Raw genomic sequence first — 20715 nt, 5'->3', positions numbered from 1 at the left:
AAAAAAAAAAAAAAAATTTTGGCAGGTTTTTTTCACTATTATTATTAAAAAAACAAACTTAGTAACCTTGCAATTTCACACTTGTGACTGGGACTTTTATAGACTTTCAGGAAGAGTTTTCAGCATTCTCATTATCATTTTCCGGGCATGATTAAATGACTGATAACTCATCTATACACAGCAGAATAGACGATGTCACAGCTCGCCTGCTCCCCCACCCTTATTAATTACCTTTGCACAGTCTCAGTAGATGTTTCAATACAAAAGATAGAGTCTAAAAAAAGTGGCCAGTGTGAAAATTGCTAAATTTTTTGTTTTTGGATGTAATACAGATTGTGATATGGGGAAAAAAAACATTTCCTGAAATAAAAAACATAATTTAACACACACATTCTGATTTAAATACTAAATAATTTTCTGATGATTGCTCACCTTTAATATGCCTCATGAGGTATTTGCACCCTAATTAATGGGTTTGCTAAAGGAATTATATTTTTGATTTTTGATTATATTTGGCACAATCAATACCATTTGTTTTCATTCCTGGCATGTACCCGTCGACCTATTGATGCTAGTGCATGGAAGCTTGTGAAGGGGATGGCACTAGCGTCAGTGCGAATCACCAACCTCCATGACATTTTTTTACTTTAATACAAACTATTTAACCAAATATATTGAATATATTCCATGTAGCCCGGAAATGCACTGATCCAAGGCCACATAATGTACAAAGGCAAAGGCAGGATGTAAGAGGGTCACCCAAATTTTAACAGACTACTCCGGTGCCAAATCTCAGTGCGAAGTAGATCACAAGATGCTCTAAGGTATGAGCAGTAGATCTTCCCCTCATTATAGTTGACTAACCCTTCTTTGAAGAATAAAAAGCTGATAAAAAAATAATCATAATTGATGAAATGCTGAAATGTTAAAAACCAAGACAAAAACTTTCTTCTAATCCTTGGTTTTATAGTTTATGGCAGTGTTCCCCAACAAGAGCCTCAAGAGCCACCTACAGATCATGTTTTTAGGATTGCCTATATGATAATTCCATCGCCTGTGCATTACTAAGGAAATCCTGAAAACATGTGTTATGTCCTCCTGGAAGAGTTGAAGTTAGCCATGTCAGGTAATGAATCGCACTCTTCTTTAGAGATGGCGTTATGCATGTCCTATTTTAAGTGGATTTCCTTTCCTTCAGTTCTGTGAGGGTTAAGGAGTATTTCCATGCTATCTGAGACCATACAGCCTGGTTGTCCTCAGTTGCAACTTCTCTCTCTGTATATCATGGCTTTGGCCTTTAGTCCTTGCCGGTGAAAGATTCGTCTTCCTGTGCTGAGTGCTAAAGCTGAGTAGTTGAAGTTGGAGTTGTATTGAACTGTAGTTTGCTGAAGTACGTATGTGTTCATCTCCTGGTCCCTATTCTTTTAGTTTGTTCCTCCCTGTCCCTATCCTCCCTATCGTTGGTTGGTGCTTTTGTATGATAGAGGATTTCTGTTATCCCTGATTTGTCTTTGTGCCTTGTTTACCTTACATTTCTGTCCCATGCCTCAGGGTTGGGGAGGGGACAGATCAGGGTTTAACAGGAGCATAATAAGGTCGGAAACCTGGGTTTCTGTACCTTCAAGAGTACCCCTGGGCCAGGTATAGTTAGGGTCCCAGTTCCAGGGGCAGTTTTAGGCCCCTGTTCCTTATCAAAAGCCGTCACAGGTGTGACAACATGATCTGTTGGTGATTCTTGAGGACTGGAGCTGGGGAGCACTGATCTGTGGGTTCAGTGTGGACCAATTGTTTCAATCATTTGTGTGTGTGTCCTGCCATAAGATATCTGACCTCAAGAAACGCCTGGCAGCTAAAGATGCTCACCTGCAAGAAATAAAAGAGGAATTAGAAAAATACAAAGAGAGATGTGCCCGCCAGCTGTCCCAGATGCAGACCTTCAAGGAACATATCAAGGACTATGACCATACAACTAGTGAAAAAGCAGAACTAAATGCGGAGATACACTCTCACCGGAGAGAAAATAAAGAGTTAAATGACAGAATTAAAGAATTGGAGAATCGACTAAGGTTAGTGGAAACAAATCGACTACTTATTTATTATAACGCTAAGGATGACTCAATTAGGTAAAAAAATAGAGCATATGTTAAGGTTGGGCGACATAAAGGGAATGGAGCATAAATTATTTAGGAAATAAATGAAATGTTATGGTTTATTAAGTTTTAAAAATGTTATTTATATTTTATCATTTTCATGGAGACATCTGTGTTGGTGGCAATCCTGTACTATCTTTTTAGAGAGTTAACCAGGGGTGTGTGTACTCTATGACAGCTGCAATAAATAGGAGTTAATGGTCAGAAATGCATCTATACACTAATACAGAGATATATATTAATATGTAGATTGCATCTGATTGAAAGAGAAAAAGCTGAACAGAAAAGCAGTGGTCTTGGGAAAAGACTTCACGAGACTGTTGAGAGGTTGTCCTCCTGTCTTAGTATGAACATAAAGGAACATGAGGATCCCCTGGATGCTTTGGTGTTGAAGGTAAAACCTCTTTGCCTTTGTTACAATTAAATAACTAAGTATTTATTTTTGTACAATATAAAAGAAGTCACTTTGTTGATAAACTACTGATGGAAAACTTTTTTTTTTTTTTTTTACATAAAATGTTGAGTAGTGTTACAGAATGTTTTTATTGCAATTCTTGCACAGAGTTTAAAAATAGTTCTAAATAGTGTAAGAAAGCAGGAGGTAACGTCCTGGATGGCAGGTATGCGTCACCGAGGTGGTTGGCCTCGGTGATATAGTTCCCAGGAGAAAGTGCACCAGTAACAAAAGGTTGCTGAAATGGTTTCATTTTTGACTGGATTTTGGAACCGGGCTTTAGGAATGACCAAAAGTACCTAGATGGGAAAAGTCTCTCCCATAATCAAGATCTTACAGGTCTAATAAAAGGCAGCTGGATTAGCACAAATTAGTGTGTGGGTTGTGTTTTAGCTGGAGAAAAACCCATTAATGGTGGACAGTCTATGTGTAAAAAAAAAAAGTGTCTGTTATTAATATTTTTCTCTATCGTCTTTTTTTTAATAGCACAAAGTGATATTTTTTAATGATGTCACTATTACAGTCATTTTTGCATCTGGATATATAGATTTGGGTGGTCCATAGCGGGATAGAAGCCTTAAATTAAACAAACGGTGTCATTGTTTGTTTTTAATTTTAATTTTGAATTTATTTTTTGTTTATTATATTGTCATCCATCTGCATGATTTATGTGTGTAGGGTTATATGTGGACCAGTTGGGAGCCTTAATTCATTTAGATGTGTGCAATTCTTTAAATAAAAGTTACTAGTTATTGGTTGGATCGGTTGCAATAAGTCAATGGCTGCATTAGTCTTAGAAGGTCAAGTAACATTTGTGTGTGTTTTTCTTAAAGGGGTTTCCGGACAATACACCTTAAAGAGGACTTGTAATTTGCCATATATATGTAATTATTTACCTGGTGTAAATGTCGCTGTTCTCCTGAATCTGGCGTGGTGTTTTTCTTTTGTTTCTGCTCCTCACCGTTCCTGAAATATGGCCACATCTTCCATGTTTATAAATCTAGTCTTTTTAGCCAAGTGGGTGTAGTCCTCACCTCTTTTTGGGTGTCTTTTTTGAGGGTAATGGCCAGGTGGCTAAAAAACTAGATTTTTGAAAATCTGATCCCAGGTTTCTTCTACATGTTTTCTTCAACTCTACCCACAAGTGATCGATTGGATTGAGGTCTGGGGAATGTGAGGGCCAATCGAGCACCTGTACTTTATTGCCATTGAACCATTTCTTCACCAATCTCGACGTATGCCTCCTATCGTTGTCCTGCTCGAACACTATGTCGTCCTTTTCATACCCATAGTACTCGAGTGTACAAAATAAATTGTGTTGTAGGATACTCACTTATTATTATTACGCCGTTTATTTGTACATGTGAAAAGGTGTATATGCAGCGCCCCAGAGTCCTGGTCGTTGCAGTACTGATGCTCCGCCGCTAAGGGGGGCTATGGTACATCTGATGGCACTGAAGGAGTTCACCTGACCAGGTATCACAGACACCAATACACTTCACAGTCTGGCCTCCAGGGGGAGCTAAGGGTACTATGTATTAGGCCACTCCTCACAATCTGGTAAAACTGGGGGTTGGATAGGAAGTTAGGGGGAAGCTGACTGGGAATCGAACAGGCAACACCCTGTGGCAGAGGGTGTTGCGGGGAGAGACTCAGGGGGGTCCCTGTCAGGGGTGGGATCCTGGCAGAGACCTAGCGAACTGAGAGAACGTTACGGGACCGCGCCTGCACCTGATCGCGGCGGTTCCCTAAGAAAGGACAAGAAGCGAGGTTTATTGTGCTGAGTGAGAAACGAGATCAACGCAACAAGGAGAAATACCAGTAGGAGTCGTGCTGTAAGACGAGGCAACATCCTACTGAGGCACGTAGCCGGTGGCCGGAACGCCGAGGAAGTACTAGGCTCCAAGCAATACTTCAAACCTACGGCAGGACAGTCAGCTATAGGCGGGCTGTCTCACACAAATCACCTACGAAGACACAGGGGGGCAACAACAGGAGAAGGGCGACACTAGGGTCCAGGAAGAGCTCCGAGCCTACCCGTCATACGGGTGCGTCCTAGCCATATCATCTGGGGGGGACGAAGAAGAACATCAGAATCGAGTTGTGAGGGAGAAACAGACACAACAGTTGTGGGGACTATCCCGTAAGCACAGCAGGGGAGGACCACAACACACAAGCGCTAGAAGGTAGGTACAGATTTCCACCTGCGAAGGGAACTCTGGAGGTGCCATCGGACCGGCCGGACTTGCGCAGCCTGGTTAACCGTATTCCGGACTGAGGATCCTGAAGCCTTCAGTAAAGAGGTAAAGAGACTGCAACCTGGTGTCCTCGTTATTTACTGTGACCAGCACTGCACCGCACTACCACCACCATCCACACTTTTCATTGGGCGCCCCTCAGCAGGGTCACGGACCGGGTCTAGCCACTGTGACAACCCCAGAGCAGAGACTCAGAGGCCCGGTACCGGGTACCCCTCGGCCCTGCGGCAGTGGGGGCGCTACAACTTGGCGTCACGAACAGGATCTACTTAAGCCTGAAGAATCGGGTCATGTGTGCCTTGGAACTGTGATTTATTGTGCTTGGACTGTGACTTATTGCAAGGACTGTGTATTGCCACTTGCCACCAAAAGTTCCCGCCAAAACCCGTCGCCATTGCAGCGCCACAGGAAGAAGAAGGGCGTGCCATGGGAGGAGACTACCAAAGCGGCACCAGAAGTAGCGACCGCCCCCTCCGACTTATGCTGCGAGATGACGACCTGCCCAGCAGAATCGCCCCCTGATTTGCAACGGCGGGGACGAGGTGAAGAGGGAGCTCGACCTTGGAGAAATGGCGGAGCCAGGTGCATGCGTTGCCGCCAAAATGCCGGACAGCGATGACGATCAGCAAGTGCCCAAGCGGCGGCGAAGTGATCCCGGCTTGCCCTCACCCACCAGAGGCGGACTCGCGTCCACCGCCGCTGAAGGATCTGAACTCCTTGGAGCCGCCGGCGGAGGAGCCGAGCCTACCTATCCCGACCACGGAGCCATGGAGGGCGGAACCACATCAAGAGGCCACCTCGGAGGAACCGCAGTCCAGGCTGCGGCCGATTCCAGTGTCCTTGTCAGCGGAACGGATCGACATCGGTGGAATCATATCAGGCGCAGGTATGGAAGACGCACCTGCTCCCCTGACCGATCCTGCTCCCCTGACCGATCCCGCTCCCGCTTCTCACCCCAACAATGACCGTCTCCTCTCGGCGGGGCTGGTGGTGCTCACCCCCGACACGATGGGGAAGCTGGTACCTCCACTACCGACCACGATGGGGGAACCCATAGATGTGAGCCCAGAAGGGGTGATCCTCCAGTGGGACACCTGTTGTGGATTCTGTTTGTGGGCTCCCTCTGGTGGTTACTGCTGGTACTGGGTGACTTTGGTGGGTTGCGGCCTTTGGTTTCCACCTGTCCATCAGAGGCTGGGTGTTTCCTATTTTACCTGGCCTTTCTGTCATTCCCTTGCCGGCTATCAATGTATTCAGATGTGCTCTGTTTGGTTCCTGCCTACCTGCTCCCAGATCTTTCAGGATAAGCTAAGTGCTGATTTTCAGTTGTTTGGTTTTTTGTCCAGCTTGCTTATTATGTCTCTATGCTAGCTGGTAGCTCTAGTGGACTGAGGTTCTCCCCATGTGCCATGAGTTGGCACATGGGTTCTTGTAATCTCAGGATGGTTTTTTGATTAGGGTTTTTTGCTGACCGCTCAGACCCCTTTTGTATCGTTCTGCTTTCTAGTTTACAGCGGGCCTCAATTTGCTGAACCTATATATCATCTCTATGTGTGTGCCTTCCTCTCATTTCACCGTCAATACATGTGGGGGGCAACTGTACCTTTTGGGGTTCATTCCTCTGGAGGCAAGTGAGGTCTTTATTTTCTCTGCAGTACTAGTTAGCTCTTAGGCTGGTGCGTGGCGTCTAGAACCAACGTAGGCACGCTCCCTGGCTATCTCTAGTTGCGTTTGTCAGGCGTAGGGCAGCGGTCAGCCCAGGTTCCATCACCCTAGAGCTCGTCCGATATTTTGTATTACTTTGCTTGTCCCTTGCTATCCCTAGCCATTGGGATTCATGACAGTATAGCCGGCCCACAAAGTGTTAATTGTTTGGGCTGAAGCAGGAGAAAAAGAAGTGTTTAAGGGAAATTTTTTTTTTTTTTTCCTTCAGAGTTTTGCTGCCTAGCCCTTAATTGCTGTCTAGCTACTTCTTACCTCCTCATAACCCTTGAATGGCTCTGATCTTAGCTGTTTAACATGGATGTCCAGAGTTTGGCTTCCAGCCTGAGTAATCTCGCGGCAAAAGTTCATAACATACAGGATTTTGTTGTTCACACTCCCATGTCTGAACCTAGAATTCCTATTCCAGAGTTCTTCTCTGGAGATAGATCTACCTTCCTGAATTTCAGGAACAATTGTAAATTGTTTCTTTCTTTAAAATCTCGCTCCTCTGGAGACCCTGCTCAACAGGTCAGGATTGTAATATCTTTCCTGCGGGGCGACCCTCAGAATTGGGCATTTGCATTGGCACCAGGGGATCCTGCATTGCTCAGTGTGGATGCGTTTTTTCTGGCATTGGGATTGCTCTATGAGGAACCCAACCTGGAGATTCAGGCTGAAAAGGCTTTGTTAGCCCTCTCTCAGGGGCATGATGAAGCGGAAATATATTGTCAAAAATTTCGGAGATGGTCGGTGCTTACTCAGTGGAATGAGTGCGCCCTGGCTGCAAACTTCAGAAATGGTCTTTCTGAGGCCATTAAGGATATTATGGTGGGGTTCCCTACACCTACAGGTCTGAATGAGTCTATGGCTATGGCCATTCAGATTGATCGGCGTTTACGGGAGCGCAAACCCGTGCACCAGTTGGCGGTGTCTTCTGAACAGGCACCTGAGACTATGCAATGTGATAGAATTCAGTCCAGAAGTGAACGGCAAAATTATAGGCGGAAAAATGGATTGTGTTTTTATTGTGGTGATTCAGCTCATGTTATATCAGCATGCTCTGAACGCACAAAAAAGCTTGATAAATCTTTTGCCATTGGTACTCTGCAGCCTAAGTTCATTTTGTCTGTGACTCTGATTTTTTCACTGTCTTCCATTTCCGTTGATGCCTATGTGGATTCGGGCGCTGCCCTGAGTCTTATGGATTGGTCATTTGCTAAACGCTGCGGTTTTAGTCTGGAGCCTCTGGAAGTTCCTATTCCTCTGAAGGGAATTGACTCTACACCATTGGCTATGAATAAACCGCAGTATTGGACACAAGTGACCATGCGCATGACTCCCGTTCATCAGGAGGTGATTCGCTTCCTTGTACTGTATAATTTACATGATGTACTAGTGCTGGGTCTGCCATGGTTACAAACTCATAATCCTGTCCTGGACTGGAAAACAATGTCTGTGTTAAGCTGAGGATGTCAGGGGGTTCATGATGATGCACCTCCGATTTCAATCGCTTCATCTACTCCTTCTGAGATCCCTGAGTTTTTGTCTGACTATAGGGATGTTTTTGAGGAGCCTAAGCTCAATTCGCTCCCTCCTCATAGAGATTGTGACTGTGCTATAGAATTGATTCCTGGCAGTAAGTTCCCTAAGGGTCGTTTATTTAATCTGTCACTGCCAGAGCATACTGCTATGCGGAATTATATTAAGGAGTCCTTGGAAAAGGGACATATTCGTCCATCTTCGTCCCCTCTGGGAGCAGGTTTTTTTTTCGTGGCAAAAAAAGATGGTTCCCTGAGGCCTTGTATAGATTATCGCCTTCTGAATAAGATTACAGTCAAATATCAGTATCCATTGCCATTATTGACTGATTTGTTTGCTCGCATTAAGGGGGCTAGGTGGTTCACTAAGATAGATCTTCGCGGTGCGTATAATCTGGTGCGGATAAAACAGGGTGATGAGTGGAAAACCGCATTTAATACGCCTGAGGGCCATTTTGAGTATTTGGTAATGCCTTTTGGACTCTCCAATGCTCCGTCAGTCTTTCAGTCCTTTATGCACAATATTTTCCGTGAATATCTGGATAAGTTTATGATTGTGTATTTGGATGATATTTTGGTGTTTTCTGATGACTGGGAGTCTCATGTTCTACAGGTCAGGAAGGTGTTTCAGGTTCTGCGGGCCAATTCTCTGTTTGTGAAGGGCTCAAAGTGTCTCTTCGGAGTCCAGAAGATTTCTTTTTTGGGGTACATTTTTTCTCCTTCTACTATTGAGATGGATCCCGTCAAGGTTCAGGCAATTTGTGACTGGACACAACCTACATCTGTTAAGAGCCTACAGAAGTTCTTGGGGTTTGCTAATTTTTATCGTCGGTTCATTGCTAATTTTTCCAGTATTGTTAAACCTTTGACTGATTTGACTAAAAAGGGTGCTGATGTTGCTGATTGGTCTCCTGCGGCCGTGGGGGCCTTTCAGGAACTTAAGCGCCGGTTTTCTTCTGCTCCCGTGTTGTGTCAACCAGATGTTTCACTTCCTTTTCAGGTTGAGGTTGATGCTTCCGAGATTGGAGCGGGGGCGGTTTTGTCACAGAGAAGTTCTAATGGCTCGGTGATGAAGCCATGTGCATTCTTCTCTAGAAAATTCTCACCCGCCGAGCGCAATTATGATGTGGGTAATCGGGAGCTTTTGGCCATGAAGTGGGCATTTGAGGAGTGGCGTCATTGGCTTGAGGGTGCTAGGCATCGTGTGGTAGTCTTGACTGATCACAAGAATCTCATTTACCTTGAGTCTGCCAGGCGTTTGAATCCTAGACAGGCTCGTTGGTCGTTGTTTTTTTTCTCGTTTCAATTTTGTGGTTTCATACCTGCCAGGTTCAAAGAATGTGAAGGCAGATGCTCTTTCCAGGAGTTTTGTGCCTGACTCTCCTGGAGACTCTGGGCCTACTGGTATCCTTAGGGATGGGGTAATATTGTCCGCCGTATCCCCAGACTTGCGACGTGCATTGCAGGAGTTTCAGGTGGATAAACCGGATTGTTGTCCACCAGAAAGACTGTTTGTTCCGGATGATTGGACCAGTAGAGTCATCTCCGAGGTCCATTCTTCTGTGTTGGCTGGTCATCCTGGAATATTTGGTACTAGAGACTTGGTGGCCAGGTCTTTTTGGTGGCCTTCCTTGTCTAGGGATGTGCGTACCTTTGTGCAGTCTTGTGAAGTGTGTGCTCGAGCTAAGCCTTGCTGTTCTCGGGCCAGTGGGTTGTTGTTATCCTTGCCCATCCCGAAGAGGCCTTGGACGCACATTTCCATGGATTTTATTTCTGATCTCCCGGTTTCACAGAAAATGTCCGTTATCTGGGTTGTGTGTGACCGCTTTTCTAAGATGGTTCATTTGGTGTCCTTGCCTAAGTTGCCTTCCTCCTCTGAGTTGGTCCCTTTATTTTTTCAGAACGTGGTTCGTTTGCATGGGATTCCGGAGAATATCGTTTCTGACAGGGGATCCCAGTTTGTGTCTAGATTTTGGCGGACGTTTTGTGCCAAGATGGGCATTGATTTGTCTTTCTCGTCTGCATTCCATCCTCAGACGAATGGCCAGACGGAGCGAACTAATCAGACTTTGGAAACTTATTTGAGGTGTTTTGTTTCTGCTGGCTGATCAAGATGACTGGGTTGCTTTTTTGCCACTGGCCGAATTTGCTCTTAATAATCGGGCTAGTTCTGCCACGTTGGTCTCTCCTTTTTTTTGTAATTCGGGGTTTCATCCTCGTTTTTCCTCTGGTCAGGTGGAGTCTTCGGATTGTCCTGGAGTGGACGTGGTGGTGGACAGGCTACATCAGATTTGGAGTCAGGTGGTGGACAATTTGAAGTTATCTCAGGAGAAGACTCAGCAGTTTGCTAATCACCGTCGCCGCGTGGGTCCCCGACTTCTTGTTGGGGATTTGGTGTGGTTGTCTTCTCGTTTTGTCCCTATGAAGGTCTCTTCTCCTAAGTTCAAGCCTCGGTTCATCGGTCCTTATAGGATCTCGGAGATTCTTAACCCTGTGTCCTTTCGTTTGGATCTCCCGGCATCGTTTGCTATTCATAATGTGTTCCATCGGTCGTTGTTGCGGAGGTATGAGGTGCCCGTTGTTCCTTCGGTTGAGCCTACTCCGGTGCTGGTGGAGGGAGAATTGGAGTATGTTGTTGAGAAGATCTTGGATTCTCGTGTTTCCAGACGCAAACTCCAGTATTTGGTTAAGTGGAAGGGTTATGGTCAGGAAGATAATTCCTGGGTGGTCGCCTCCGATGTTCATGCGACTGATTTGGTCCACGCCTTCCATAGAGCTCACCCTGATCGCCCTGGGGGTTCTCGTGAGGGTTCGGTGACCCCTCCTCAAGGGGGGGGTACTGTTGTGGATTCTGTTTGTGGGCTCCCTCTGGTGGTTACTGCTGGTACTGGGTGACTTTGGTGGGTTGCGGCCTTTGGTTTCCACCTGTCCATCAGAGGCTGGGTGTTTCCTATTTTACCTGGCCTTTCTGTCATTCCCTTGCCGGCTATCAATGTATTCAGATGTGCTCTGTTTGGTTCCTGCCTACCTGCTCCCAGATCTTTCAGGATAAGCTAAGTGCTGATTTTCAGTTGTTTGTTTTTTTGTCCAGCTTGCTTATTATGTCTCTATGCTAGCTGGTAGCTCTAGTGGACTGAGGTTCTCCCCATGTGCCATGAGTTGGCACATGGGTTCTTGTAATCTCAGGATGGTTTTTTGATTAGGGTTTTTTGCTGACCGCTCAGACCCCTTTTGTATCGTTCTGCTTTCTAGTTTACAGCGGGCCTCAATTTGCTGAACCTATATATCATCTCTATGTGTGTGCCTTCCTCTCATTTCACCGTCAATACATGTGGGGGGCAACTGTACCTTTTGGGGTTCATTCCTCTGGAGGCAAGTGAGGTCTTTATTTTCTCTGCAGTACTAGTTAGCTCTTAGGCTGGTGCGTGGTGTCTAGAACCAACGTAGGCACGCTCCCTGGCTATCTCTAGTTGCGTTTGTCAGGCGTAGGGCAGCGGTCAGCCCAGGTTCCATCACCCTAGAGCTCGTCCGATATTTTGTATTACTTTGCTTGTCCCTTGCTATCCCTAGCCATTGGGATTCATGACAGACACCCCCTGGACCGGGCCAGATGGAATTTGGGAGGAAGGCCTCACCCTTGCTGTGCTCACTTGGGAACAATATAAACAATGTCTGATCCTACATTGGAAAAACCGAAGAGAGACCGAACAGACTGATCCACTAACAGTACGACACCCAAAGCCTGCGCACGGCAGGAAAGACGTGGTAAAGCGGGGAACTGTGCTGGCCTTTCACCCAAAGCGGGGTTGGGGCTCCATACAGGAACCGGGACTACCGACTGACGTCTTCGTTACTGGTCATGATGTGAAGACTCCTTTCCGTAACCGATATGGTGACCCACTATTGCAAAGGGGGGACCAGGTAACCTACACCCGCCACCGGAGTGCACAAGGATGGTGCGCTCGGAACGTCCAACGATGTGGGCCTGAGGGGGTGTTACCTGTTGCCTCGACCATGATTGAACCAGACCTGACAGATCTTGTTATTATCGCCACTGTACACCTTGTTGCGGCTACCGAGCTTGCAGCCAGGGTTAGCCTTCGAATCCAGACACCGGGTGATATGACTGCACCCGAGAGACCAACCATTGACACTACATCAGCCGCAGAGGGCCACCTGCCAGGTAAAACCTCGGTGGGGGCAGACAGAAACTGAGTAAGCAAGAATGCTTCATCACATGTAAATAGTTAACTGTTCGTCCTCTTGCTGCTATGACCCGATCAGGGTAACTCTTAAAGGGATCCCTTTGTTTACCCGGGATCCCTTCTTCTGCTTTTTGTTTTTGTTTCCTGTTTTATCATTGTTGAAAGAACTGCTGGATCATGAACACTGCATGATTACAAACTCCTTGTAAATAGTTTGCACCTTCTTAAAGGTGCCCTCTACTGGTTTTATAAAAGAAAGGACTCTTTGCGAAGAAACTGTTCCTGGAAGCAGTACCGGAGTCCTTGCTCCCTACGGACTTGCAGCTTGAGAAGTTGCACTACCTCATAGAGACTTGGTCCCCTCTTAAAGGGAACGTTCACCCATAGCCCTTAAAGTATAATGATGCCTTAAGAGAAATAGTGATAATGCTTACATGTAAAGTTATATGTAGTCAGACAGTTGATAGTAAGAAATGTTTAATGATGTGTCAGAGAATGAGGACAGGAAGTGGACCCGTACGGGGTTAATCAGTGAGTCCTCCTAGGAGCCATATAGAGATGGCCCAGTGATCTTGAACTGAGAGATGGATGATAAGTTCTATACTGTGTATAGTAGTAGAAAGGCAGTAGGCCCGGGCAGAAAGGGGCGGTCCTGTAATAGAACGAGAGGCAGTAGGCCTGGGGCAGATAGACAGGCGGTCCTGCAGCTGTAAAGATGGAAAATGAAGGAAAAAGTTGATTAGCCTTATAGTGTTTTATAAGAAGGTCTTTAGTGGATTCAGCGTGTACGTCCTTAAAGGCAACGTTAAATTATTGTTCAAAATTTTGCACTTAGTAGAATATCCGGTTGGGTAAGAAAAGTTATTTATAGTATGCTATTTAAAGTATTCAACCATGTTTGTAACGTTCAAGTGTCCTCACCTCCCATAAAGGGAAGCTCTGTTCAAATTTACTTATTGTTATTGCATTTCAAAATTGTATGTCTTTTTGCTGACATGTATTGTTGTTTTCTTCCCAGTCCAGGAGTACTGGATTTAACCGGGGGGGAGTGCAGCGCCCCAGAGTCCTGGTCGTTGCAGTACTGATGCTCCGCCGCTAAGGGGGCTATGGTAGGTCTGATGGCACTGAGGGAGTTCACCTGACCAGGTATCACAGACACCAATACACTTCACAGTCTGGCCTCCAGGGGGAGCTAAGGGTACTATGTATTAGGCCACTCCTCACAATCTGGTAAAACTGGGGGTTGGATAGGAAGTTAGGGGGAAGCTGACTGGGAATCGAACAGGCAACACCCTGTGGCAGAGGGTGTTGCGGGGAGAGACTCAGGGGGGTCCCTGTCAGGGGTGGGATCCTGGCAGAGACCTAGCGAACTGAGAGAACGTTACGGGACCGCGCCTGCACCTGATCGCGGCGGTTCCCTAAGAAAGGACAAGAAGCGAGGTTTATTGTGCTGAGTGAGAAACGAGATCAACGCAACAAGGAGAAATACCAGTAGGAGTCGTGCTGTAAGACGAGGCAACATCCTACTGAGGCGCGTAGCCGGTGGCCAGAACGCTGAGGAAGTACTAGGCTCCAAGCAATACTTCAAACCTACGGCAGGACAGTCAGCTATAGGTGGGCTGTCTCACACAAATCACCTACGAAGACACAGGGGGGCAACAACAGGAGAAGGGCGACACTAGGGTCCAGGAAGAGCTCCGAGCCTACCCGTCATACGGGTGCGTCCTAGCCATTTCATCTGGGGGGACGAAGAAGAACATCAGAATCGAGTTGTGAGGGAACACGAGAAACAGACACAACAGTTGTGGGGACTATCCCGTAAGCACAGCAGGGGAGGACCACAACACACAAGCGCTAGAAGGTAGGCACAGATTTCCACCTGCAAAGGGAACTCTGGAGGTGCCATCGGACCGGCCGGACTTGCGCAGCCTGGTTAACCGTATTCTGGACTGAGGATCCTGAAGCCTTCAGTAAAGAGGTAAAGAGACTGCAACCTGGTGTCTTCGTTATTTACTGTGACCAGCACTGCACCGCACTACCACCACCATCCACACTTTTCATTGGGCGCCCCTCAGCAGGGTCACGGACCGGGTCTAGCCACCGTGACAACCCCAGAGCAGAGACTCAGAGGTCCGGTACCGGGTACCCCTCGGCCCTGCGGCAGTGGGGGCGCTACAACTACATAATAAAAAACAAGAACAATAATCTTGAACAAAACGTCAAAAAAGTCACCTACTGGTACAAAATGAGAGAGAGGACCCTGCCCGCGAGGGCTCACAGTCTACAAGTGAAGGGTGAGGATACAGTAGATGAGGGAAGAGCTGGTCATGCAGCAGTATGGTGGAATGAGGGTTACTGCAGGTTGTAGACTTGTCGGAAGAGGTAGGTCTGCAGGTTCCCTTTGAAGGTTTCCACGGTAGGCAAGAGTCTGATGTGTTGGGGTATAGCTTTCCAGAGTAGTGCATGGGAGAAATGCAATTGTGGGAAGAGGGGAGTAGAGAAGGAGATCTTGTGAGGATTGAAGGTTGCGTGCAGGTAAATTCCCGGGAGATTAGGTCACAGATGTATGGAATAGACAGGTTGTGGATGGCTTTGTATGCCATGGTTAGTGTTCTGAACTGGACTCTATGGGCAATGGGGGGCCAGTGATGGGATTGACAGAGAGGAGAGGCCAGGGAATAGCGAGGGGATAGGTGGATTAGTTAGTCAGTGGAGTTTAGGATAGATTGGATGGGGGATGAGAGTGTAGTGGGGAGACCACAAAGCAGGAGGTTGCAGTAGTCGAGGCGGAAATGATGAGGCCATGCACTAGTGCTTTTTTCAGATTCTTGGTTAAGGAATGTGCGCATATGGGAAATATTTTTGTGTTGGAGTTGGAGAGGGCTTAGATATGTGGTTTGAAGGAGAGATCAGAGTCAAGGGTTATATAACTCTGCATTGAGACCACCACTGATCCTGGTCAAGTATCCAACATATTTGACTGTGAAACAACTCCATATCGTAAGGCTTCCTCCACCAAACTTAACAGTTCCTTCAATTTCTCAATCTGTTAGCCCCTTTTTTCCTTGTTTCTTCCAGACCAATTTCCACGCATCAGAGCCAAGTCTATAGATTTTAATCTCATTGCTCCAAATCACCCATTTCCAGTCTTCTACTGTCCACTTTTTGTACCTTTTCGCAAACTTGAGCCAACGCTTCTTATGATGATATTGAAGTTGAGGTTTCTTCACCTTTTTTCGGGCCACCATTTCAGACTTGTGTAACGTGCGTTGTACGGTGCTTGCATGGATGTCTGTCGTCTCACAATTACGAATCATACAAGCCACCTACACTGCATGTTTGTCGCCCCAGAACTGATAGACCTTGTGATGAGATATCAGACATCAAACTCCGATATTTTGCCTGTATTTACACCTCTTGGCTTTTAAATGGATGGACAAATTTCATTTTGTATTCTTCTGACTGTCAAGGGGTTCACATGATGCAGTTTGGCAATTTTCTTGGCGAAGATACAGCTATTAATGAGCTGGATGATGATGTTTCTCTTTTCTTGGTAAATCTTCTTCATGACTTCTCCTTGATTCAAACCAGTGACCTTTCGCTTGGGAATCAACCTAATAACACAGTGAGCTATTACAGAGTGTAAGAACAGGTTGTAATTTGTAGTATTCAGGAAGAAAAAGATTTTTCCACCATCAGGAGCAAAGCAGCTACAATGCCATTACATGACAAGAATCTGCTTAACTAACCATATGCTAAATAATTGCAAGTCAAATTTACGTATGAGATAGTCAAGAAGATTGTCTATAAAATTATGGTAGCCTCATGTTCAAAGCAGTAGTGGATGGTCAGATATGCAGCCTGAAAGTCAAGAGTTCAAAACATTGTTACCCTTTTGCTTGTCACTGTATGTGGCTATTCCTGGTACAGTAACTCAACCACATTCATTGACCCCAACCAATTAAGCACTGATGGTCTTGCCTAATAATTGGCCATCAACTTGTATTCCTAAAAAAAACCTCTTTATCTTCTTTCATAATAATGAATTTGTTTAATTCTAGGTGGAAAAATTGATGAAAGAACATAAACTGCACAAATCTAGAATTACAAGTCTTGAAGATGCCTTGGCATGCCAACAAGTCGAGTCCAAAGCCAGTCGGGATACCATTGTAAAACTGGTGGCAGAGACCGAAAAACATAAAAAGGCCGTGGCTGGTTTTCCTGCAGAGCTGCAATCTCTGAAGAGGGTGAGATAGAACACAAGTGTTTATCCCCTTAAAGACCCATGAGAACAATAGTCACAACTACTGAACATACAGGGCTTGTAGCTCTGTCTTTGTTTTTGTGATGAATGACACTGAGGGTCTGTATAACCCAAGACTGCACCTTACAAAGTCCTCTGTGGTTGTCAGAGATAATTCATCAATTTGATTGTTTCTTCTACATTTTATCAGGTCACTTTTCATGTCATGTCTTTCGCTTTGTAGCTAGAACGACACTAGTGACCTGTATTGTCAGGAGTTAGGTCAGACATTCAGAATCGCTTTGTATCTGTTACTTGATATCTAGTAAAAAAAAAAATTGTCGTTAGATAAAGTTTTGGGGTCTTTTTTTGTGTGTGAAACTATACCTTTTGACACACCTACCCCCAAAGTCAAGACATGCAACTGTTATAGGGTCCAGTGTGGACATGGCCGAAAACTGAACCGGTCCCATTGACTATCAAAGCAGCTGCGGTACCTGCAGTGGCCACTAGTTAGAAGTTTTTATATTCAGATTTATATGGCTCCCAACATATTCGGATAGCGCCCCCTAGTGGTGCGCATATGCTGCCAAAATTATATCTTTTATCACATGAGAATTTTAGATCTACACAGTAGAGATGTAATTATGACATTAGTCAGAAGAATCATATAGATGAATTTAATTTGATTAGTATATCTGGTGCTAATATATTCCACAGCAATGTACTAAGATTGTCATCACTGGCATTGGTCATTGACAATTGCGGCTTGCAAACTTAGTCTCTATTAGTGTGTTTTTGATGTCTGGAAGGACAGGGTATTTCCTAGAAAGAGGGAGCACATACAGACTTAATGCAGATTTTACCTTTGGTTCAAACCCCAGAACTTAGTGCTGTAAAGAGAACGGTCACTGTTTTTTTTTTTATTGAAACTAAATACCTCCACCAATTGCCGCTGCTTCACTGATGAGAGAACAGGTTTTTTTCTTCTGTGTCCCTCCAATCTAAAAAGATGAAAATATGTCCCTTGGTAATAATGGTGCAAATGTACCCTTCAACTTGGCGTATACCACAGAATTTCTCTGTGGACGTTTGCTTTTTGTCCTCAAATGCTGGCCGATCACGACAAGACTGCTCCAAAAGAGAAGTTCTGTGGTATAATGGTTAAAAAGATAATGTGCAATTTTTTTTTTCCTTTTAGGGACAGAGCATAACACACTTATATATTTACTAGATGGTGGCCTGATTCTATCGTATCGGGTATTCTAGAATATGCATGTCCACGTAGTATATTGCACAGCCCACGTAGTATATTGCCCAGCCACGTAGTATATTGCCCAGCCACGTAATATATTGCCCAGTGACGTAGTATATTGCCCAGTGACGTAGGATATATTGCTCAGTGACGTAGTATACAGCACAGAGCCATGTAGTATATTGCCCAGTTACGTAGTATATTGCCCAGTGACGTAGTATACAGCACAGAGCCACGTAGTATATTGCACAGCGACGTAGTATACAGCACAGAGCCACGTAGTATATTGCACAGCGACGTAGTATACAGCACAGAGCAACGTAGTATATTGCCCAGCCACGTAGTATATTGGCCAGTCACGTAGTATATTGTCCAGCTACAAAGTATATTGCCAGCCACGTAGTATATTGCCCAGCCACGTATGTCACAGGTTAAAAAATAAACATATACTCACCTTCCAGGGCCCCTTGTAGTCCTGTCGCCTCCTTCTCACGCAGGCGCGCAGGAAATGTGATGACGTCGTGGTCACATGACCGTGACGTCACAGCAGGTACTTCTCGCGCAGGCGTGCAGGACCTGTGATGACGTCGCGGTCACATGACCATGACGTCATGGCAGGTCCTTCTCGCAGACCATCCTTGCCACCGGAACCTGCCGCTTGCATGGATCGGTCACCTGAGCGTCGCGAGGAGCGGGAAAGGTGAGTGTATAATGATTTTTTATTATTTTTAACATTAGATGTTTTTACTATTGACGCTGCATAGGCAGCATCAATAGTAAAAACTTGGTCACACAGGGTTAATAGCGGCGGTAACGGAGTGAGTTACCCGCGGCATAACGCGGTCCGTTACCGCCGGCATTAACCCTGTGTGAGCGGTGACTGGAGGGGAGTATGGAGCGGGCGCCGGGCACTGACTGCAGGGGAGTAGGGAGGGACTAATCGGACTGTGGCCATCGCTGATTGGTCGCGGCAGCCATGACAGGCAGCTGGCGAGACCAATCAGCGACTTGGATTCCATGACAGACAGAGACCGCGACCAATGAATATCCGTGACAGAAAGAAAGACAGAAGGACAGAAAGACGGAAGTGACCCATTGACAATTACATAGTAGATATAGATGAGTTTGGAACTTGGTTTTCTCCGGCAGTCCCATAGACAATGAATAGAACAGAAGTTGAGCAGGCACACCTCCTATCCATTCAAGACTGTGCTCTACAGAGCAGAGTTCTTAGGTTCCAAAGCCCATTCCTAAAAATTTGGACTACTAGCGATCAGTAAGTTATGCCCTATTCTCTTGATTGAGGATAATTTTCTATCTTTTCTATAACTCTTTAAATAGGACCTGTCACTTGCTCAAAATACTGAGCTAATAACCTTGTGAAAATCTGAGGATCACTGATTCCGCGTTTTTTTTTCCTGTTTTGAGCTGCATCACTCCATTGCGGAGATATTCACATTTGTTGCATTTGGAGTGCAGTACGTGAAATCTCTGCTTGGAGTCCAAATGGGCGTTTCTCCACAGTGTTCTCTGGAGGTGTGTTCTTTCACCCATCCCTTCCAGATGCTGCCAATCACAAGTCAGCAGCTTATCAGGTAGTCTATCTATCTCAAACACTGCTGAGCTGTGATTGGTAGTGAATGGGAGGGAGGGGTTTAAACACACACCTCTAGAGAAGACTCTGAAGAAACGCCCAGTTGAACTGCAAGCAGAGATTTCACATACTGAACTCCCGAGGAAACCAATGTGAATATCTCTGCAATTGTCACTAGGTATTTCACTCTAATTTTTGGAGCATGTGACAGAGGAGAAATATAGAAAAATCTCTACCCACGATTTTAGATTTCTATAATAAAGCTTTCGTGCAGAGTCTCATTATTATAGTGTCCATTTTTACCCTTTTGTTATAGGAAAGAGATGACGCTGTTCTGTCCAGGAAGAACATCGAGCGAGAAAAAGAAATTCTACAAGAGAAACTGAAGGAGAACCATAAAGAATGGGGCTGTTTTCGTCAGGAGCTGATGGAAAAGGAGAAGAAAATAAATGATCTGGAGAGGACTCTGCATTCCTCAGATTATGAGACGAAAGCATCTCACAGCCTGCACCAAAGCTTCATAAGTCAGCTGGCTACAATCCTGAGTAATGGATTTACAACTGTACCTAGGACAGAGGAAGCTGTAAAGGAGAGGATCCAAAAACTCTGCAGCGAGGAACAAACTTGGAGATCTGTAAGTGATACTCACAAGTCTGTATAAATCACAAACTAAAAAACTAAAGAGGACTGACATGAGGAACATAGGATTCAGCATAAAGGGTCTGTACACCTACAGCATATCTGTCTGACTTCTATATCACAGTGTGGAAAAATGTGCTAACATTTTAGTTATTTCTTCTTTTTTAATTTTCTTTGCTCCGGAGAATCTTAAAGCGGTTTCTGATTTAGAAAACCTATTGTCCTATACCCTACTGAGTGAAGGTCTCCTTTTCAGGGTTCACATCTGTTTGTAAGAGCAGAGAGCAGCTACCAGTAAAATTTCCTTCATTTTTCAACACTTTTCCTCCTAAAATCTCTATCTGTAATTTTTTGTTGTCTTTAAACCATTGGATGGAGACTAGCTGCTATGATGTCTCCTAAGCACAGCAAACTTATACATGAGGATCACCTGCTCTTCTGTCTCTATGTAACACATGTTCAGAAGCAGGAAAAGCATAGAGGACATTGTACAGTAATACTGAGCAGTGTAACTGTGAATCCAGCACTGGGGTGACATAAAACACTTACTAGAAAGCCAGGGGAGCGAATTTGTGTGTCTCTCTGCATTTCTGTTTTACTCTGTTTTTCACTCCTACATTCCCCTCTCGCCAGTAATTTTAACCCCTTAATCCCATATGACGTACTATCCCATCA

General features: G+C 45.3%; 1 protein-coding gene across 1 annotated transcript in view; it reads left to right on the top strand.

Moving 5' to 3' along the window:
* The window catches only part of LOC143776535 (coiled-coil domain-containing protein 170-like), a 119260-nt gene that overhangs the window by 75950 nt on the left and 22595 nt on the right, over positions 1–20715 (top strand). The window contains exons 5-8 of the mRNA XM_077265997.1: positions 1822–2066; positions 2400–2544; positions 16371–16556; positions 19718–20035. Coding sequence (XP_077122112.1) covers positions 1822–2066; positions 2400–2544; positions 16371–16556; positions 19718–20035 — 894 coding nt within the window. The remainder of the gene's footprint in view (positions 1–1821; positions 2067–2399; positions 2545–16370; positions 16557–19717; positions 20036–20715) is intronic.

This window comes from Ranitomeya variabilis, chromosome 1, assembly GCF_051348905.1.
Source record: "Ranitomeya variabilis isolate aRanVar5 chromosome 1, aRanVar5.hap1, whole genome shotgun sequence".
Classification (NCBI taxonomy): Eukaryota; Metazoa; Chordata; class Amphibia; order Anura; family Dendrobatidae; genus Ranitomeya; species Ranitomeya variabilis.
Note: the sequence above shows the minus strand (reverse complement) of the source record. Positions and strands in the feature narration are given on the sequence as shown.